This window comes from Octodon degus, unplaced genomic scaffold, assembly GCF_000260255.1.
Source record: "Octodon degus isolate 3935 unplaced genomic scaffold, OctDeg1.0 scaffold00025, whole genome shotgun sequence".
In the NCBI taxonomy this organism is placed as follows: Eukaryota; Metazoa; Chordata; class Mammalia; order Rodentia; family Octodontidae; genus Octodon; species Octodon degus.
In genome coordinates, this window is record NW_004524601.1 from 72,314 (window position 1) to 95,119 (window position 22,806).

Consider the following 22,806-nt stretch of genomic DNA (forward strand, 5'->3'; position numbering starts at 1 on the left):
GGGAACTTGATGATGGCATAGTGGTCAAGCTTGTTTCTCCTGGGGGCGCTCTTCCGAGGGTATTTGGGCTGCCTCCGGAGCCGGAGCGTCTTGGGACGGCGGAAGGTGGGCGATGTTCGTATCTTCTTCTTTTTGTGGCTGTGGATGCCTTTCAGCACAGCCTTTTTGGCCTTCAAAGCTTTTGCTTTGGTTTCAGCTTTGGGAGGGGCAGGGGCTTCCTTCTTTGCTTTCGGCGCCATCTTGGTAAAAAGCGATTTTTATGATTATACCCAATAAAACAAGACATACTTGGAAGAGGGGAGAAAGCTGTTTTTTAATTAAAATATTAAGGAAATAGGAATAATTTTGATTGGAAGTATATAGAGCCCACATGACACAAACTCAAGAATACTTCTAAAAGGTCATAAAATACAAGAGTAAGAGAAAGATACTTTTGATGGGAAGTGTCAGTGTTGCAAAAATGTTGTTCCTCCTTAAGTCATTAAATAAGTGTAAATTTAATACAGTCTTTAAAACATTCCAATATAATATTTATGTAGCTTGGTAAACTGAACCATAAATCCTGGGAGAACAGGCACTTGTATGTCATATATACTCTGAAAAAAGAACAAAGGGAAGAGTGAGACTTAGCCTGCAAAGCATCCTTCACAGAGCTGCCTGGGTGGTAGAGCATGTGCTCAGCATACGTGAGGCCCTGGCGTCAGTCCTGAGCACCTTCCCCCCAGATGTGGAGAGGACAAAGTGACAAACAGGTGGAACTGCAGGATGCCTGTAGATCCCAGTAAATGGGTATTTCAGATAAGAATACAGACTTGTCTTACTAGTTTCAGAAATAAGATCAGGGGCCGAGGAGATAGCTCAGTAGAATAAATGCTTGCCTGGCAAGTGCAAGGGCCTGAGTTCAATCCCCGGTTCCACCAAAAAAAAAGTAATAATAATGATAATAAAGACACACAAAAAGGAAGTTTTTTAAAAAAAAGAAAAGAAAAAGAAGAAAGAAGATCAGTATTTATAAATGCAGAAAAAAATTTTCTTTATTCTTCCACATAGATTGTAGACATAGTTCAAAAATGTACCCTTACATAGTGAAGATTTTTTTTTTTAGTAACCTTAGGAGTAATAAAAGATATGACATTGAAAATAGAAATTAAAGCTGGGCATGGTGGCACACACCTGTAATCCCAGCACTCAGGAGGCTGAGGCAGGAAGATTGTTGCAGGTTTGAAGACAGCCTGGGCTATGTAATCAGTTCAGAACCAGCCTTAACTGCATAGTGAGATTCTGTCTCAAAAAACAAAATAAAACAAAAAATGAAAAGAGTAAAGACATGTTTGCTGTATGATAATTTATCCATGCTAGATAGCAAAAACCTCACAAGTGAAAACTATAACAAACTTGGAAAAGATATTTGCAACCTACACTGCTAAATTGTTGAATATATGTATTTCATTCATAAAACAGAAAAATTGCCTGTAACAAGAAAAAATATTGTTTTGTTTGGTTTGGGTTTTTTTGAGACAGGGTGTCACTGCATAGTTCAGGCTGCTCTGCACTCACAGTGTAGCCAAGACTGCTTCAAACTCTGATGATCTTCCTGCTTCAGCCTCCCAAGTGCTGGGATTACAGGCATGTACCACCAAGCTCATGAATTACTTTAACAAGCACAATAAATAAGAACTATTTTCATTTAACACAGTAATTATAGTCTGATTTTCTTTTGTCTTAGGAATGCTTTTAATGGTTCCAACATACTAGGATTTCTCCTACAGTGACTGAACTTTATATATGAAAAGCTTTCTAGAGGCCAGGGATTTGGCTCAGGGGTAGAATGCTTGCCTAGCAAGCTGGAAGCCCTGGATTCAGTCCTTGGCACCAAAAACAAAAAAAATAAACCTCCCCCCAAAAATAATTCAGAACTGGGAAGATAGCTCAGTAGAATAAGTGCTTGCCTGGCAAGCGCAAGGGCTTGAGTTCAATCCCCAGTTTAAAAAAAAAAAAAAATCTGCTAAAAAATAATTCAACCAAGAAAAATACAGTAAAATAAAAAAGACCGAAGACAAACAAGGCAACTGCTTTCTAGCCTTTTCACAATTCACTTATCTACAGAGCAAGGAATAAAGGTTACAGCCCATCCCACGGTATGAAGCTCAGGGGCATTCTACCATTGAGCTACATCCGCAGCTCTCTCCCCTTGCTAACTTTTTTAAAAAAATTTATTTATTATGTATTTAGTACAGGGCTTACAGGGTCTCACTACATAGATCAGACTCTTGGCGATCCTCCTGTTTTCAGCCTCCCAAGCAATGGGTCCCCTTGCTAACTTTTTAAAACAAATTTTTCTTATTTTGAGGTAGAGTCTTGCTAATTTGCCAGGTGGGAACTTGAATTCATGATCCTCCTGCGTCAGCCTTCCTCAGTGTTGGCCAAGCAGACATACACCACTGTGCCTGGCTTTACTTAACAGTTGTTTTTAATTTTCATTGATTTCTCTGGAGGCCTTTTAAAATTCTGTATATCTATGTTATGGTTTGTGTCTGGGTGTCCCCCCAAAGCCTCATGTAGTCATGGGGCAGCTTATGGAGTTTGTGATTAGTTCATAATCCAATGTGGCGATCATGGGTGTGAGTGATACATCTTCCCTGGATACCGTATAAGGGAGGGAGAGAGGCTTGCTAGCTGCCACAGCTGTTGCTCCTCCCTTTGCTCTTTGCTGCTTTCTGCCACCATGACCTGCTGCCCCCTGCCATGTGCTGCTCTGCCTTGGAACCAGCTGATTATGAACTCAAACCTCCCCTAACTCTGAGCTAAATAAACTTTTCCTTCCTTAATTTTGGGTGTCAGGTCTTTTGTCCCAGCCTTTAAAAAAAGTAACTGAGACAGAATCTGGTATGAGGAGTGGGGTTGTTGCTGTGATTACACCTGACCATGTCGTTCAAAGGTTTTTGGGAATGACTTATGGAAAGAGATTTTTTTTTTTAATTTGTGTGTGTGTGTGTGTGGCCAGCTCGGCCCACCAGGGGGCGGGGCTGGCTGGCATGTGGTGCTGGGGGATTGAACTGCGATCCCTGTGCTTTGCTAAGCTTGTTCTAAATAGGTGCTTTAGAGCACTGAGCCATCTCACCAGCCCCTGGAAAGAGATTTTTTAAAAAAAGATTTGGAGATGTCACCTGAAAGAGAAACACTGCCGAGTGTTAAGGCAGTGCCTTGGCTATTGTTGGAGGCATATAGTCAGATTTATGTTGAGAATCAAAAACAAAAAACCCAGCAGGATGATTTAAAATGTTGTGAACTTGGCCAAAAAGAAAGCACCAATAAAGCTATAGACTGTAAAGATAAGAGCTGAAGAGATCTCCACTGCTGAGAAGAAACAAAACTAAATAAAAAAGATGGCCAGAGGGCATCACAGAAAGCAGCAAATTTCCACCCTTTATAGCCTCAAAATTGCAAAAGTAAAAGACTTGGCTTTGAGGAGAAAGCCATAGAGCACCAGGTTCAAAAAGTATGCTGGCATAGAAAATTTATTTCTCAGAATCGGGTTCAGAGTGTTCAGTGACACATGCACTTCACTCCTACAGCCAAGACAAAAAAAAAAAAAAAAAAAAAGCCTGGCTTCCGCTCCAGCTAGTAGCAGAGCTTGGCATCACCCGTGTGGCATTGATTTTAGGTGCATGCAGAATAGAAGAGTTCTCAAGTTAAAAAGACTTCCACCTACATTTCAAAAGAAGGCCTGGGAGGCCAGGCAGTGTGCCACCCTTGAGAGGGCAGTGTGTGAAGCAGAATAAAAAGCCCAAAGTGAAGTGAGAACCCAAGAAGTCTGAAAAAGCCAAAAATATAGATCATCTAAGGAAAGCTGGAAAAAAAAAGCTGCCCTAAGAGAAAAATTATGAGACTTACCACCAAAAGGGCCATAGAGGTGGAGCCACGTGGAGCTCACAGTTTGTTACAGATTGCTTTGCTTTGGGTGTTCCACACGGAACTATAGGACTTAATGTTTGCCCTTCTGAATTTTAGACTTGCTTTGGTCCCAGTGCTTTATATCCTGCTGTTTGTATCTTTTGAAATGGCATTGTTTTCTGGTGCCATTAAATGTTAAAAGTGTTTAACTTTTCAGTTATACAGGGTCTCACAGCTAAGAGTTTGCCTTAGCTCTTGGGGGAGACTTGAAAATTGGACTTCAGCAATGCTAAAACTGTTAGGACTTTGTCAACTCTTAGACTAAAATGCCTGTTTTCATAAAACAATGTGCATGAGGCTTTGGGAGGCCAAGGATGAGATGGGATGGCTTGTGTCTAGGTGTCTTCCCCCAAATCCTCATGCAGTCATGGGCTGCTTCTAGAGTTTATGATTAATTCATGATCCAATGTAGGGATTATGGGTCTAAGTGTTACACCCTCCCTAGGCTGAGTAATCTGCATACCATATAAGGAAGGGAGAGAGGCTTGCTAGCTGCCACAGCTGCCGCTCCTCCCTTTGCTCTTTGCTGCTTTCTGCCACCATGACCTGCTGCCCTCTGCCATGTGCCACTCTGCCTTGGAACCAGCTGATTATGGACTCAAACCTTCTCTAACTCTGAGCTAAATAAACCTTTCCATCCTTAATTTTGGGTGTCAGGTCTTTTGTCCCAGTAACAACAACAACAAAAGAAAAATAGCGGAGACAATCTGTTTTATCATCACTCTCAATATAAGAGGCACTGTAGGGTGTACCTTGAAATTAAATCATGGTTCTCCCACTTAAAAGCTTATGAACTAGATAAATTAACCTCTGTAAGCTAGTCTCTTTATATTAAAAGATCATAGAAGTTAAATACTATGTATGGAAAGCAGAAGAACAGTGCCTGGCAGTTAGGAAGCACCTGATCATCTCATTTTTATCGTTAACCCCTAAATTCTGTCTTCTATCTCTGTGTACTCTATCTGCCCCTTGTCTTTGATCTTGTTTAAAAATGAATCTTAATAACTCATTTTAAAGAGTGAAAGACTAATATGTGTAAATATTGGTATTATTTTAAAGATTCAGAGTTTACATGCAAGATCAGATTCACAACTCTTACCTCCCTTCTTGTGGTTTTCCAATAGGTTTATTCATGGGGGAACAATGCCTTTGGTCAACTTGGGCATTCTGATTTTCCAACAACTGTTCCTCGCCTAGCAAAGGTACTGTTGTGAACTTAATAGCACTTTTTATTTCAGATTTCTAAGCTATAACATTTTGTGTTTCTCTTTTCTTGTTTTTAAAAATTAGGAAATGTTTTTTTTCTTAGCCTAAATTTGTTTTGATATTTTAAAAAAAGTTTTTGAAGCCTGAATGCACATCTTTTTAAACTAAATGTAGTTTTGAAGAAGTATTAGTTTTTATTTCTTAACTATATTTGTTCATTTATGTTTTAGTATTGTTTTGCAAAATAGCTTTCTTTTTAAGCAAATATTTCTCAAGATCCGATGTTTTCTGAGCTTTATATGCCAAACAATGTATACTCCTAAAGTTGACTTTTCATAACATTGTGATGTGCAGTGTATTTGTGTGACACTTAAAGCATACATGGCACTGGGCTGCTTTTCATTTTCCATAGTGAAACTGAAAGTCTGGGTGGCTTTCTCATTGTGGTATGAATGGCTTTGGATTATATGATACTATATGATGATTTCCAGTGTCTTTATGTAAATCTGTGTAATTCAGAGCAGTGTTGTCAACCTTAAATCTCTATACTCTACCACCCCCAGAATTGCCAGATTCTTATCAGTAGAATCACCTCCTTTAGGAGGATCTGATTTTCTGGTTTGGAGTGACTGCTCAGCAAGGTGAGCACCACCCTGTGGTTGGGCCAGGTGCTGTCCTCGCCCCATGGCTGAGGAAACACAGACTAAGGGAGGAGCATGATTCAGATGCAGACCACAGCTGACAAGCGTTCCGACACTGCAAGTGTGCAGTGTGTACTGTTAAGCCTGTTACTGCCTGAGACTGTTACATGCTTCTCCTTTCAGTGAACTTAATTTGAGTGGAAAATAAAAATTTAAACGTAACATTAGAGAACAGTTATTCCTTCTAGCTTCTAAATACTTTCAGTATATAACACTGCAGTAATAAATCATCTATTTGTTATTTTTATTACAATGTAGCAAATCATTGTTCCTCAATTTTTGTTTACTGTGTGTGAATAAAGTAGAAAGAGAACTTACTTAAACTAAGAGAAGTCTTGTGATACAGCATTGGAGACCCTGGGAATCAAACATATATTTAATGTTTTATAGTCAGAAAAGAGAATAGAATTTATTATGAGGCGTTATTTGTGTAACTTTAATGGTAAATACAAGCATTACCTCAGGACTGTGATTTTTTTTTTTTTTTTTGGAGGGGATGAATAGAAGGGTAATATTGATTTTTTAAAATTCATTTTTAGTGAACCATGAGATTTGGATTCATTTTGATTAGAGACTAAAAAATGACTAAGAAATTTTAAATCCTCCTTGCAAAATGTACTGGAAATCAGTTATTTGGAGGACTTGACTTTGAGAAGACAGTGTTGTATTACAAGAGAGCTCTATGTCCTGAGACGTGGATGCACGCTCACTTGGACTCCACAAGTGTCCTGGGCCCATCTAGGCAGAGTAACCCCAGAATTGGGATTAAGGCTGAGGCTAGGTCTGGAGATCGGAGATGGTAGTTTTGTAGCAGTACACTTTCATCAAGTGAAATCTTCTGAAGACTTCTGTACATAAGACAAATAAATGCTGAACCACCTTAGTTGCATGATTGAGAGTGGGAAAGAGCCCACGTTTTCATGGTTGCTTCTCAATCACTGTGTGGACCCCTGAGGTTTAAAAACCATTGTTTGAAAGTAGGGATTCTCAAGCTTCTGCATCTACCAGAATCCTATGGAGAGCTTGTTTAAAAAATGAGTACTAGATCCCACACTCCTTCATCTGGGCCAGAAAGTGCTTTTCCTGATATGCTTTCAGACTTTGTATCTGCTGGTCTGGGTCCATGCAGGTGATTCCCCAGCATGGTGCTGAGCTTCAGGTGGGAAACTGAAAGCATCACCCACAGGTTTAGTTGGTGAGGTTGGAATTTAACCTTCGTAGAGTTTGTTTGTTTGTTTATTTATTTATTTTTACCTTAATTTTTTTTCTCCAAATAGCCAAATGTGAATGGAGAAAGGTATGTTCTGTCAGTTTTAGAGTAGGCCCTAGGCATTTTGGACCTCTCAGTTTAATACAGGCTACTTCTAGGAACTTCCAAAAATAACACTGAAAAAGTTAGATCTATGCCTCCTCCTTTTGAAATTCATTTTTTTCAGATTCTTGTAAATATAAGCCAGTTCTAAATGTATAAGCTGGATATGGGATCTCTCATTTCCCCATTGGTTGGCATGTGATTGGGCACATGCCTGAGTGAGTTTTACCTCTGAGGTATGACTGACTTTGAACCATGTGTAGATAAGCTGACTTTCATTTCCTGTGACTCTCCGGTTTCCTCTAACTCCCTTCATCTTGGACAGAGTGTCTTTCTGTCATTGCAGGTAAGCAGTGAACATGGAGTCTGGAGTGTAGCTGCAGGCCAAGATTATTCGCTGTTCTTAGTGGATACAGAAGACTTCCAGCCTGCATTGTATTACAGTGGCCGACAGGACCCTGCAGGTGACAGTCTTCCAGAAAGTCCTAGAGGTGCCAACACTCCAGTACTTCTCTCCTGTAGTAAGGTGAACAAGAATTAGCTCTCAGGCCAGTATGCTATATAACACATGAGAAGTTTTTGGATTTTGTTATTACTTGTATGTGCACTATTTATTTTATTTTCATGCCTATTAAGTATTATTATTTAAAATTACAAACCCTTTCCCATCCCTTCCACCCCTCCTCTTTTTCTTGCCTCATTTTCTCCATAGTATTTATCACTAGTCAATGTAATACACTATACAATTTTTTGTCTGTTCTCCATTTTCCTTAGTATAATGTTAGATTCATGGTAGTAGGGATCTTAGATGCTCATTCATTGCTGTATCCTTATATACATTCATTCTTCATAAGTGTTTATTGAATTAACACTCATGTAGGGATCTTGGGAAGTACATTTCACTAAAGTTTCCTGACTATGTTTCGTGGAGTCCTCAGCAGTCCGTTAGAGTAGAAAGAGAGCAGGTAAATTTCTGAATGGGAAGTAAATACCATGGGGTCGTGAGATGGACTCGGGGCTGACAAGGAAGGACCTAGCATACACTAGCAGTGCTGTTTCCCCTCCACCCCTACTCTTTTAGCTTCATATTTTATTTCCCACTCTTTATTCTCTTCCTTTTCTCTTGCAAATGTTTCATAAATTTAAGCCATTGGTTTTTTCTGAATAGTTCACATCTTCAAAGTGACATGCCCAGGGCTGGGGAGATGGCTTAGTAGAATAAGCACTTGCCTGGCAAGCGCAAAGTGACATGCCCCTCAGGAAGGTTAGCCCTTAACATTTGTAAATTCTGAATTTTTTTATTTTCATTGAAAATAATACAGCAAGTTACTGTTTTTAGCCTTTATTTTTCTGGGTAGTAAGCTATGAGTATATTTGGATAAGATCTTTATTGCCAGTGGCAACATTGGATAAGATTTGGCTCTTGACCTACATATAGCCTGGGTTTTCTGGGCATGGCGGTTTGCTGTTGTTGTACTTGCTGACCTGGCTCCACACTTCGCATGAAAGATTCCACAGTTTACATAAAGAATGAACTGGGCTGATGGAAGGGGTGAGTCTATGGTGTGGAGGCTTTGGTTCTCATGGGGTAATAATATTGTCTGTCTAGTATAATTAGGATATTTGAGTGAAGACAGTGAATATTTTTATACAATGATATAATAGGGAAATGACAAGAAGTCCCTTTTAATTTACTTTATTTATTTTGAGATACAGTCTTACTTTGTGGTTCAAGTTGACCTTACACTCACTGCATAGTCCAGGCTGTCCTCAAACTCATGGCAATCCTCCTGCCTCAGCCTCCTGAGATGAGATTATAGGCATGTACCAACATGCCCAGTAAGAAGTCCCTTTAAAGAAAATCCATTGGCTTAAAAAATATTTTTCATTTTAATGGATATATGCTGACTACACATGATTATAGAGTACAGTGTGACATTTCAACAAATGTGTACAATGTGTAATGATCAGATCAGGTGACTTTTCTATCTGTACCTCATATAGTCATCCTTTCTTTGTGTTGAGAACATTCAAAGTCCTTTCTACCAGCTATTTTGAGAAATTCAATTAACTGTTGTCAATCAAGCTATAGAGTCAGTGATGACAACCCTTTTAGAGACCCACGTGCCCAAACTGCAACCCCAAGCCCATTTATGTACCACGAGGTGCCAACACAGCATTAAACCTGAACACAGAGGTTTTTGTTTAGAAAAACAATATAGCAACTACATACACCTACGAGCTCGCTGCTAATAGAGAAGGCTCTTTGTGCCTGCTGTAGTTCGTCACCACATCTACGTTCCCTTAGAAGTTAGGCTTTCTGACCTAACCCTGTACCCACTGATCACCGTCTTTTATTCTTGCCTTCCCTAAACTCTTCCTGAGTCCTGTCACTATTCTGTTTTACTTTCTGCATATAAATGAAAATGTGTTTTGTCTTTCTGTATTTAAAGACTTCCAGTTCTGCTACAAATGACAAAACTCATTTTTTTACAGTTAACTGAAATTCCCGTGTGTGTATACGTATTCCATTTTCTTCATTCACTCATGTATCAGTGTACACCTGAATTGATGCTTTATACTGGGTACTGTGACCAGAGCTGCAGTGCACCCATGAGTACAAGTGTCTGTCTGAGTACAGATTTCATTCCCTTTTGTAATAGGCCCTGGCAGTGCAATTTCTGGATCCAGTGTAACTGGGCTTTTTCTCTTCTTTTCTTTCTTTTTTTTTTGAAAAGAAGTCCCTCTCACTGTGCTGCACAGGCTGGTCTTAAACTTGTGGGAAACTGGCCCTCCTGCCTTAGCCTGCTGTACAGCTGTGACTACTGTCTGGTACCGCATCGTGCCAGCTTCATGCTTCCTCTGTTGTGAGGAAATCCCATCGTGTTTCCTGTAGTGGCTACAGTAATTTACATTCTGACCATTGATGTGTCAGGGTTCCTTTCCCCATCCTTGCCTGCATTCATTTTTATAGTGATTATTCTAATTGCGGAAGATATCTGATTGTGGTTTTAATTTGTGTTTCCTTGATGGCTAGTGATGTTGAATATATATATATATACACTATTAGCCATTTTTGTATGTTTTTAGAGAAATACCAATTCAGGTCATTGGCTCATGGTTTAAGTAAAAATCTTTGGGTTTTGCTGTCAAGTGTTTTGTTTGTTTGTTTGTTTGGTTAGTTGATTCCTTATATAATCTGGATATAAATCAATTTATTGGATGAATAGTTGGCAGATATTTTCTCCCATTTGGTATATTTTTTTCTTCACTCTGTTTCCTTTTCTGTATGGAATCTTTTTAGTTTGATATAAATCTATTTGCCACTTTTTCTTCCTCTTTCTTTTTTATATAGCGTGGGACTTTTATTTTCGTTAATATTACAGTTATTTCATGTAAAAGGGAGTCTGTGGCGGTGTTAGTCTCTCATTTGGATTTTTACATATCTAGGGTGCCTGTGGTTCCAGCATTTGTTTTTGCTTTGTTTGGTTTTAGTTTTTTTTTTCTTTTTTTTTTTTTTAATATATTCTAATTTTTAAATGTTTTTTCATCATATTCTTTTTTTTTAACTATTTATTTATTTATTTTAACATTTATTTAGTGTGTGTGTGTGTGTGTGTGTGTGTGGCCAGCTCAGCCCACCAGGGGGTGCAGCTGGCTGGCATGTGGTGCTGGGGGATCGAACCGCGGTCCCTGTGCTTTGCCAAGCTTGTTCCAAGTAGGTGCTTTAGACCACTGAGCCATCTCTCCAGCCCATGGTTTTAGTTTTTTGAGAAAGAGTTTTACTATGTACTTCCAGCTGGCCTGGAACTCACTGCATAGCCTAGGCTACCCTTGAGCTCACAGCGTTCCTCCTGCTTTAGCCTCCTGAGTGCTGGAATTAGGGGCATGTACCACCAAGCCTGCCTCTGGGTGTTTGTGGTTCCAGCATTTGTGATATGAAATAAAAGATATCTTAGAGATAAATAAAAGTTGAAGTATATAGTTATACATATATCCAGATAGCTACATTAACAGTAGCAGACTGGTACCAGTTCTCAAACACCTGGTCTACAGTGTTTGCTGGTTTTCACTATTGCTTATTTCAAGCAACAGTCAGTGGTTTAGTAATCTGCTTACAAAATTTCTGAATATTTAGACTTTTGGCTCTTACCAACTGATATGAGCCAGCTTCAGTGTACTAAATGGCTGATTGTAAATTGTATTTTCTTTAATCTTATTGTCCACTTTCCAGCTTGGATATATAAGTAGTATAACAGCAGGAAAAGACAGCTATCTGGCCTTGGTGGACAAGAACATTATGGGGTATATCGCCAGTCTCCATGAGTTGGCCACTACTGAACGACTGTTCTATTCAAAACTAAGTGATACCAAATCTCAGATCCTCAGGCCTCTTCTCAGTCTTGGTAAGTTGAACCCTTACCCTGGTCCCTATCTCATGTCATCAGGACTCTGGTTTTATCTGTTCTTCCTGTACCATAAACGGAAAAATAAAAATTTAAGAGATAGGATCTTCCTATATTGCCCAGGCTTGCCTCAAATTCTTGGGCTCCAGTGACCCTCCTGCATCAGCCTGCTATGTGTGGCCTTAAGAAACCTTTTGAATCATGGCTTACTCCTTTGCATTCTTTTTTTTGAGCACAGGGAGTCACAAACTAGTTTCAGTTTTGTAATCAGCCCTATCCTCTACTCCCACAGGTCTTTATACTTTCACAAGTAGAAATTGGAACTCTAAACTATTCATGGAGGAGAAACAAAAGTGGCTTTGGGGAAGTTGGCACTAAAGGCTAGCATTCCAAGCACCATTTCTATCCCTACCAGCTCTAAGACAGTGCCCATTGTACTCTGAATTTCTCGTTTGCTTTGTAGTTTTTTAGAAATTATACAACATAGAGATTCATTTGCATTTATAAATATCAAATGAAATTATCGTCATGAGAGTATTTAAAGACAGCTTTCCCTTACCTTGGGTATGTTTTAAAATTTGGCCCTGTGTTCAGAGAATAGAGATGGAGTTTTCTTTGTCTTCCTCTTACTGTTACTGCCTTTCCCCTTTTGAGGATACAAACTTTAGGCTAATACTTTAGTGTAGCATTTTCCCTGGTTAACACTGACTTACTGTTTTGAAATGGACGTCTCACTATGTAGTTCAGGCTGGCCTTGAACTTACGATGGATGTAGCCTAGGCAGGCCTCAAGCTCATGGTGCTCCCTCTGCCTTAGCCTCCTGAATGCTAGTCTACACTGCTTTTATTTTCAATACATTTTGCTTTCGTAAGGGTAACAGAGTACCCATTCTATAAATTCTCCCCCTCTGAGTGACCCAGCTTATAGGACTTGGCAAGGGAAAAAAGCAACCCAAACTGGAAGCTTCCTGGATTTCTCTGGAAGGAAAGGGATGCCTGCTTGTCCCTGACATGGACTCTTGGTCTTACTGTTCTACTTGTCAATCTTGTTGCTTGGGAAGAAATCCTAGAAATGAGGAACTTTAAACTGGGAAAAAGCAAATGATCTGATGTCTCTAAATTTCAGAGGAGCAATCTCGGTCACCTGATACGTGGATTCCACCCCGTGCACAGAAGATCTGGGCTTTTCTAAGGGGCAGATGACCAGAAGTCAACACAAATGTTGAAAAAATTAGCCAAGATATAGCTACAGAAATGGGTTTAATTCCTGTCACTTACTAGTCATTGACTTCCTTTCCCTTGGCTTTAGATTATTTTCAAAACTTTAGGATTGTTGTATTGGCTATATGCTTCCAGAATTGGGTTTATCTTTTTTTAAATTTTATTTATTTATGTGTGTGTGTGTGTGTGGCCAGTTCAGCCCACCTGGGGGTGGGGCTGGCTGGCATGTGGTGCTGGGGGATTGAACCGCGGTCCCTGTGCTTTGCTAAGCATGTTCTAAGTAGGTGCTTTAGACCACTGAGCCATCTCACCAGCCCCTGGGTTTATCTTTTGAAGTCTCCTATCAAGCTTTTCTTGTTTAAGTACCTACCCTGGGATCTTACTACTAGACTTACTATGTCAAATTTAGAAGCTTTCTGAGAATATAAAATTAACAAGTTTCATGGGAGACTTGGGTCTCTGAATTGATTTCTGTGACATTTTCTGTAATTATGAGAGAACATTTCAACAGGTTAAATATCCTTAGAAAAGGGGAGCTTAAAACCTTGATCAAGTCATCATGAGAAAGTCCTTAGTCTTTGTGTTCTTTCTGTCCTCATTTCATCTTGTTGCAGAAAATTTGGGCACTCTAACTGCAGTCCAGCTGTTGCAGGAGGTGGCGAGCCGGTTCAGCAAGCTGTGTTACCTGACTGGGCAGCATGGAGCCTCTCTGAGCAGCTTCCTTCAGGGAATAAAGGAAGCCAGGAACCTGGTTATCCTGAAGCATGCAAGTCTCTTCTTGGATAGTTACACAGAGCAAGTATCTAGTGCCATTCCTGTTCAGTGTCTGCAGTTATTCTGTCAAGGAAAGTGGCTCCTTAAGTAGAAGAGACTAGATTAAGAGCAGTGATATAAGGAAATGAAACCAAAAAGCAGTATTCTGATCTTAAACCAACTGTAGTTCTGTAGTCCGAGTTGGCCTTGAACTTCTGGCAATGTTGCTGCCTCAGCCTCCCTAGTGCTGGGATTACCGGCCTGCACCACCATGCCTGGCTTTACCTTAATATAGAGTAGGGTATGCTGTTGGTCTGAAGTTCATATGAGTTTAATTATTCATTCAGTCAAACCTCATGGGGCACCATGTACTCCCTGAGCACCCTACGGGCCAGGTCCCTCTCCGAGCCCCAGAGTCAAGGCAGGTGGAGGTGAATTTGAGAGGAGTTCATGTCCTGTCTATGTTCCATTTAGGTTACTTGTGACATAACTAACCACGTGTTCATTTTTTGAAAACTGCAAAAAACAAGATAATCAAAAAGATATTTAAAGTTACTCTTAAGTCCCACTGCTAGAAATGACATCTGTGGGTCATCTGAAGGTTTCCCATGTAGACTATGTGCATATACAGCAAGATGTGTGAAACTGCAGTTGTAAGCAAAACTGAGTATGTTTGAGGCTATTGATGAGAAGAAACACCATGGTTTCAACTTTTAAGCTCATTATGTTCCAGACATGAAACATAATACAATTAGATACTGTTACTTTTTATTTTTTTAAATTGTCTTTTTCCTCCCTGTGGTCAGCTCAGCCTACCCTAGGGTGGAGCGGATGCCACATGTGGTACTGGGGATTGAATCATGTCCCTGCACACTTATCTAAGCTTTAAGACTGTTGAGCTATCTTGCCAGCCCCAATACTAAGTTACTTTTTAAAACTCACAGCGCAGGAAGCACAAGGTTATGAATTCGATTCCTGTACCATAAAAATAAAGAAAACCAGCTTCTGTTTGTGAAGATTTCAGTTGTAGTGATCCTCCTGTTTTCAGACCCCCTGTGATGGGATCACAGGTGTTGCCACCACGCCTAGTCTCTGTCCAGCTCAGTGTGCTGGGGTGAGGCCAGTAGGACGTGTGGTAGCCAGAGTCAAACCCTGGTCCCTGTGCTTGCCCACGCAGGTGCCTAGTCTGCTGAGCTATCTTGCTGGCCCTGCAGTTTCTGTCTTTGCTAGTATAATTTTACTTCTTTTGATTTAAATTTACCTAAAAAATACCTGTTTCACTCAGAAAACACCCTTCCCTCATACTCTAGGCCTTATGCTTGAACACGGCTTTGTTTTGGTATCTGGAGCTATGTTTTAACAGATTTATTCATATAAATAGAGCAAATAAAGCTAGATTTATGCTATGAATTTTTAAAAGTTATTTGAAGAATGACAAAGTATATATCACCTAAAATTTCCCACTGTAACTATTTTTCCTAGTTCACATCCCCTTGGGATATTTTTAGTAAAAATTTCCCTTCTCTTGAAAAATTTGTTAATTCTGTGTGCTGGCCCAGGAATATAAGGAAAGAGTAGCAGCTCATCAGCTCACCTGCTGTTGCTCCTTAGCAGCTTATCAATGTTTAATCAACATTTTCTAGTGGTTTCTCATTCCAGCTCTTTTCACATATTTTGTTATTTTCTAATGCTTGTTTTCTGAAGACTTGATTGAAACCTGAACTGAAGATTAAATTTTCATTGAAAATCCAGTCATGTTAATGATTCTTTGTGCCTCCAGTTTGTTACTTACGTTAGTTCTGTCTGCCAAGTAAAGTCTAGTCTGCACAACTTAGGGTGCTTTTAAGAGTTCCTTTTGTATTAGGATCTTTATTAAACTGGGTGATCCTCACAACATAATTGTTATTGTCACACAACCTGCTTTTCTCTTTTGTACAATTTGTGAATATTGACATCATCAAAATTCAGAAATGCCTTGGCGAAATTTTAAGTAGTGTCTATTCCAGATATCTCTTTGAAAACTCAAGAAATAATTTATGTTTCACCACTAACGTATGTTTTCCTCTTTACTAAAGGTATTGCACATCAATTACAAATTTCCTGGTTATGGGAGGATTCCAGCTTCTTGCTAAGCCTGCCATGTAAGCACATCAGTACCGTCTACCCATCCCTAGCAGCCAAAGATCATATTTTGCAGTATGGTATCTTTGAATGCCCAGAGAAAGCTTTGCCATTTGACCCAATGAATTAAAATTAGACTTATTAACTCATTCTTAAGGAGGAAAGATGGTATTAGTCCTTGATTATCATTAAAAATAATGAAATTTTTTCCTAAGTACTGGGGATTGAACCTGGAACCTCATACATGCTAGGCAAAGTGTTCTACCACTAAGCTACATCCTCATCCCTTTTTAAAAGTAAGTTTATTTGCTTTCTTGTTTGTTTATCTAAAAACAGGGTGTCACTATGTACTTCAGGCTGGCATTAATCTTAACCTGTAGTCCAGGCAGCCTCCAACTCTCAGAAGTCCCCTGCCTCAGCGTCTCAAGTAGCTGGGATTACAGATGTTCGCTGCACTCAATTTAGAATAGGCTATTGAAAAACTGTGACCTCCAAGGCACAAGATCTGATGCTGCTTTAGTGCCCTACTTACTATCCTTGGATAACTCCCAATAGTCCAAATTTTTTGCATCTAACTAATGAGAATGTTCTCTTTTCTGTTAATGAGGAACAAACAATATGATGGTTATGGAAAAGTGGTCACGTAAATACAAAATATTTGCATGTAACTTCTGGATAAATATTGTACAGGCCCCCTTGTATGCAGCCAACATGTTTAGCTATATAGTTTCTCAGCTAGATAGTGTAGCAATAAAGACAAGTTTTTTAAGATTTATATTTTACTAGAAAATATTTCAAATATGTACACACCACCCACAGTTAGTAGATACTAATATTTTGCCATGTGTGCTTTAATAGAAGTACTATCATCTTTATTTGTTTTTGGTTTTTTTTTTTGGAACCAGGGATTGAACTCAGGCCCTTGCACTTTCCAGGGAAGTACTTAATCTACTGAGTCATCTCCCTGGCCCCAGTACTTATCATCTTTATTCATGTCTTTTTTTTTCTTTTTTTTTTTTTTTTGTGTTACCAGGGATCGAACTCAGGACCTTGCACTTGCCAGGCAGACACTTATTCTTCCACTGAGCTATTTCCTGGCCCCATATCTAGTAGTTTTTTTTTTTTTTTTTTTTTTTTTTTTTTTTTTTTTTTTGCGGAACCAGGGATTGAACTCAGGCCCTTGCGCTTGCCAGGGAAGCACTTACTCAACTGAGCCATCTCCCCAGTCCCTTCCATATCTAGTTTTAAAGGATATACTTCTGGCTAATAAGAATAGCGGGGATGGTGAACCTGTGGCTTGCTGCAGAAAGCTGCACAGCCAGGTCACCCAGTGTTGGCCCAGCAGCAGAGCACTGGATAACAGCACACATGGGGCAGTGGGCACTTTGTAATAAGTGGGCTTTGGGTTGCAGTTTGGACACTCGGTCTCTCAAAGGTTCACCATCACTGCCGTAGGATCTTGACAGGTATCATTTTTCAAAATTGGAGAAAAAAAATTTTTTTTTCTGTACCCCCTCCAGTGCGGTGCATCAGGCCCAGGGCTGGGCATGCACTCCGCGAGCATTCTACCCTTATATGCATTCCCAGCCTGGGAACTTACCATGGCAAAGTTAAATTCTCTTGAGTTCCCACATTAAATCAAGTGGTCTGTGTGTGCTAGTGTTTTAATACATTGCTGAATTCAGTTTGGTGATATTTAAAGACTTTTCATCATCTTCTCTTCAGAATTTGACAATTTTGGTAAAAAGATTACAATAGTGATTTTAAATGAGTTGGAGAACCTTCCTTTTCTGAAATAGTTCCATGAGGTAGGGATTATCTGTACTTTGAGGATTTGGCTAGAATCTACCTGTTAAAAGATGAATGAGGGCCGGGGAGATATCTCAGCAGCCTAAGTTCCTGCCTGGCAAGCACAAAGACCCAAGTTTGAGCCCCAGACTGCACAAAAAGAAAAAACAGTGAACTTCAGTGAAGCTATTTCTTTCCTGTAGGGAGTATTTGAACTACCAACCTGTTTTCTTGTTTGTTCAAGTGTTTGTTTCTTACAGCTTTACTCATTAATGTTGCCTTGGAAAAGTATTTTGTCTTTGTTTTGAAATTTATTGACAAAATGTTCCAAGCATTATTTTAATGTTTTCATCCTCATAGTATCTATAATTGTTCACCTTGTTTTTCATTGCTATTATTTTTTAATTGGGTTATTTATTTTTCATCTTTGTCTTGTCAGTTTACCTCCCTTTTTAAATCTTTTTAATGATTCTGTGGCTGATCATTTCTTCTTTTTTTATTCCATTAATATCTGCTCTTCATTTTTACTTTGTGTTCACCTATAAATCTCTTCTAGCTTAATTAAGTTTAATGCTTCAGTTTTCAATCAAATTTTTCTAGTATAGTCTTAAGGCTATAGATTTTCATCTAATAATTTCATCTAATATTAGCAATAATTTCAATGTTTCATAGTTTAGTGAGTTTTTTGTTGTTGGATTTCGTTGTTGTTATTTTTGTTTGTTTGTTTGTTTTGAGGAACTGCTCTTGCTATGTAGTCCAGGCTGGCCTCAGGCTAGCTGTGGAGCCCAGGATGGCTCTGAGCTCTCTTTTCTTGCTGCAGCCGGCCAAGCAGTGTTTGTTATGGGCAACTCCACCGTGACTGGCTGAGATGTTTTGTTTTTATCATCATTTGGGTATAAATGTTTTTCATAAGTTTATTATATATGTATTATTGTTTTTGACTTGTCATATGCTTTTTTTTATTTCCAAAATAAAAGGGTTTGGCCATCAAAAAAAATTGCTCCGAATGCTTTCAGGGCAGGTTTGGCTGGCTTGAGTTGTGGGAATCAAACCACAGCAACCTGAGCCTGACTGCTTTGTTGAAGCAGCCACTTCATTTTTTAATGACAAATTCAAGTGTGTTTTTTCTTAAACCTTGAAGAGAAACTTCAAAATCCCTTTGCTATTTTGTTTAGCAGGTTTCATATTGTCTGTCATGCATTCTGCACTGTATTCTACTGGTTTTATATTTGTTCTAAATAACAAATAGGTTGTCTTAATTTTGTTGTTTTATGCAGCTAAGAGCTTCTGGTTTTCAGAGATTTATATTTGTTGAGATTACTGATTTTTATTATTTGTTTTTTCTTTTTTAATTTTATGTATTTGATACAGGGTCTCACTATGTAACTCGGACTCATAGTGATCCTCCTGTTTTTCAGCCTCCCCAGCTCTGGGATTATAGGTGTGTGCCACCAAACCTGGACTCAGTCGTTGGCTCAGTGTGCCCGAGGGTGGGGCCAGCGAGGTATGGGGTACTGGGGATCAAACCCCAGTCCCTGCACTTGCCTAAGCAGGCACTTAGCCTACTGAGCTATCTTGCTGACCCTATAATTTCTTTGATATAGTAACCAAAATAGTTTAACCTTTAGTATTGGTAAAATAATGAATTGTGGCCAAAAAAGTAGGAAAAAGATGGTTGTAGCCCAATTAATAGTTAAAGTGGAAGCAACATTGGATAGTTTATTTTCGCAAATAGTAATACTTCAAGAAAACCAAATTTTATTGCAAGAGAATGTATAATTTGAAGGTTTACAGTGATTTATTTTATTTTATTCTTCAGTTATTTATTTTGAGACATGGTCTTGCTATATAATCCAGGCTGGTCTTGGGCTCACTGTGTTGCCCAGGTTGGCCTCAAACTTAGAAGACCCACCTACTTCAGCCTTCTGAGTGCTAGGATCCCCCTGCCTCAGTCTCCTGCATGCTGGCTCATAAGCATACACTACCACACCTGGTCTTTTTTCCTTTGTTTCAGGGTTTGAACTCAGAGACTCACTCATGTTAGGCCAGCACTTCACCAATGAACTAAATCCTCAGCCCCTTTTTATTTTTTAATTTGAGACAATTATTGTTGAGTTTCCAAGGCTGCCCCAACTTGTGATCCTCCACATTCAGCCTGGCACATAGCCAGGATTACCAGTGTGGATTGCCATACCTGGCCCACGTTCAGCTTTACTGTATACAGAGCTGCCTGATCCCTTTTTAGATCCAGCCAAATGAGATGACATAAGTGGACACTGCCCACCTCTTGCACAGCTCTAAGCCTCAGGCCTGCACATATGAGAGACAGTTAATGAGCAGTGGGTGGATGTGAGCCATGGCAGCAAATGTCATCTCTGGTCTAGACTTGGGGAGCATTTGCCAAGTAGGAGTTCATATTTCCCCAGGTTTTTTCATGATTAAAAGTTAACTATCTTTTTAATTTTAGTTTACAAAGTTGAGATCTAAAATTGTTTTGAAGATTTTATTTTAAAAGAAAAGAGGTCAGGGGCTGGTGAGATGGCTCAGTGGTCTAAAGCACCTACTTAGAACAAGCTTAGCAAAGCACAGGGGCCGCGGTTCAATCCCCCAGCACCACATGCCAGCCGGCCCCACCCCCTGGTGGGCTGAGCTGCCCCCCCCCCACACAAATAAATAAATTTTTTTTAAAAGTCTCTAAATAAAAAAAGAGGTCAGGCATGGTGGTACATGCCTGTAATTCCAGTACTTAGGAGGCCAAGGCAGAAGGCTCTTCCCATGTTCAAACATGTAGTACTTGAATACAAAGCCATTCTGAACTACACAGTGAAACCCTGTCTCAGAAAAGATAAGGGGAGAGGAGAGGAGAGCTTTGAGCTCAGCATGGCAGCCATTCAGTCTTTGATGGTCTTATGTCTAGATGTGCCCCCAAAGCTTCATGCAGTCACTCATTGGTAGGGCCTTTTGGAGGTGGCTGGATCTAGAGTGTGTGATTCTGGCATTGATTCACAGTGGGAGGATGTTAACATTAAGGAGATGCATGCTAGCTACCTGAAGAGCAGGTAGCCTGCATAAAATAAGGGAGAGAAAAAGCTGCTTTTGTCGTGGCTGGTCACTTGTCACTTGCTGCATGCTACTTCACTGCTTTGCTGCCTTGTGTCTGCTGTGGACTGTCTCTCCTCTGCATGCCCCTCAACCATGCCACCATGTCTTAGAGCCAGCTCATCATGGACTGAAACCTCTACAACTGTGAGCGAAATAAACCTTTCCTCCTTTGACTTTGGGTGTCAGATAATTTGTCACAGCAACAAAAAAAATAACTGAAATAACTGAGCCATAAGATGGTGCTCAAGCTGTCATCACTCAGCTGGTTTATCATGTAGCTGATGGTTTGTTTATTATTCAGGTTTTCTTTTTATTATGGTAAAACATATGTATCAAAGTGCTTGTTGTTTTACCATTCATGCATGAACAAGCCAATGGTGTCAAATATGTTCACAACATTGTGTAACCATTACTACTACCTATGCCTCTGTCTTAACTTTATCACCATATCCAACAGAAACTTCACACACTAAACAAGAACTTAGTTCCCTCTCCCTCAAGACTCTGGTATCCTCTATTCTACTTCCTGTCAACTACAAAAGTCCCTCTGCCCCTGTGCACACGACTCCATTTGGTGCTAAGGCTGAGCCTGGGAACCAGGTCTTGTAAGGTCCCCTAAAGAGGGAAAGATCTACATGTTTTCAGACCCTGCTGAGATTAATAGGAAGGAATTAATTCCCAATCAGAAACGCTTATTATTTCAAGAGATAATCCCAGGTACCTATTTTGGGGCCGGGAAAATAGCTCAGTAGAATGAGCATTTGCTTGGCAAGCGCAAGGACCTGAGTTCAATCCCCGGTTCCACCAAAAAAAAAAAAAAAAAAAAAGCCCAAAACAAAAACGCAAGGTACCTATTTTGGATACCTTATGTAAGTGGAATCAGATTTGTCCATTTGTGTCTGGTTTAAGTATAGTGTTTAGCCAGGGAGATGGCTCAGTGGAATAAGCGCTTCCCTGACAAGCGCAAGGGCTTGAGTTCAATCCCTGGTTCCGCAAAAAGAAAAAAAAAGAAAGATCTGAACCTTAAGTATAGTGTTTAAATACATCATATAGCATATGTCAAAGTTTCATTCTAGTTTGTGGCTGAATAATCCATATTGTTTATTGTCTCATCTGGAAGAATACTTGAATTGTTTCTATTTTTATTTATTTTTTATTCTAAATAAATGGGGTAGATTGGCACATTCCTATAATCCCAGCACTGTGGGAGGCTGACACAGGAGATCACAAGTTTGAGCCAAACTGGACAACAAGACCCTGTCTTAAAATTAAAAAAAAAAAAAAAAGTAAGGATTAAGGGTGTAACTCAGTACAGAAGCCTTGATTCAGTCCCCAGTACCCAAATAAGTCTAATCTGAGTAAAAATACACGTGTATCTTTGTAAGCAAAGAATAATATAGCTCCTGTGATGGTCAGAGCTCCCAGTGAAGAAAAGCTGCATAGAGTTTCTGGTTCAGGTTTTCAGAGAACATCCTGGGGCTTCCTCTAAAGAAATCCATAATCAAGGATCTGAGTGAGAACTGGAGACTAATGGGGCTGGCAGGCATGAGGACATGGCTGCTAGTGCATGGGCATGGTCTTGGGCATCCAGGAGGAAACTGGCTCAGAGCTGTGCTGGTTTTCCAAGTCCTGCCCTCAGGAGCCAGTCAGAGTGGAGCTTTTCTGGGCTGCCAAACAAGCAGCAACACATGGAGGGGACACAGACACAAGCCAAGTGTGAAACAGAAGTCTGGACTATGTTCCCCAGAGTACACCTCCCAGAAACTCTTTAATTGTATTATAAAACAATCAGCTTTGTGACATTAAACTTTTGGGTTCCTAGAAATTATTCTAATTTTTAATTCGGTTTTCTAAGAATATTTTGTAATTCTGGGTTGAATGTCTCTGCTACAGTGTTCTATGAGATTATAGAGTGACTTGTTTTTAGTTTACACTGTTATGTGACATTGCATCTTAACTGTAGCTGAGATTTGTAATCTGCCTGTAAAGTACTGTACTCCGGGTTGAGCCTGCAAATAATTATTGTTCATTGAGAGGCATGATTACTCTGTCCCTCCAAGTCTTACTTTGCAGACCTTTTAAGTGCCAGTCTGATAAACATAATCTGAGTGAGTTACTGATCAGACTTAATATTTTCAGTGAATTTTAATTAATAATGAATTGATAAAAAACTGAATATAAAAAACTTGGCTTCAGTTTAAATTTTTTTTAACACCTCAGTTTAACTTTTTTTTAAAGTAGTA

At 39.5% G+C, this 22,806-nt stretch overlaps 1 protein-coding gene across 5 annotated transcripts in view; it reads left to right on the forward strand.

Moving 5' to 3' along the window:
• The window catches only part of Als2 (ALS2, alsin Rho guanine nucleotide exchange factor), a 98,461-nt gene that overhangs the window by 34,633 nt on the left and 41,022 nt on the right, over nt 1–22,806 (forward strand). For 4 of the 5 annotated variants that reach the window (XM_023712317.1, XM_004628593.3, XM_023712315.1 and 1 more), the window contains exons 8-12: nt 5,079–5,156; nt 7,520–7,699; nt 11,408–11,579; nt 13,414–13,594; nt 15,628–15,693. In XM_023712317.1, coding sequence (XP_023568085.1) covers nt 5,079–5,156; nt 7,520–7,699; nt 11,408–11,579; nt 13,414–13,594; nt 15,628–15,693 — 677 coding nt within the window. The remainder of the gene's footprint in view (nt 1–5,078; nt 5,157–7,519; nt 7,700–11,407; nt 11,580–13,413; nt 13,595–15,627; nt 15,694–22,806) is intronic. The other variant, XM_023712318.1, reaches the window with a different exon arrangement.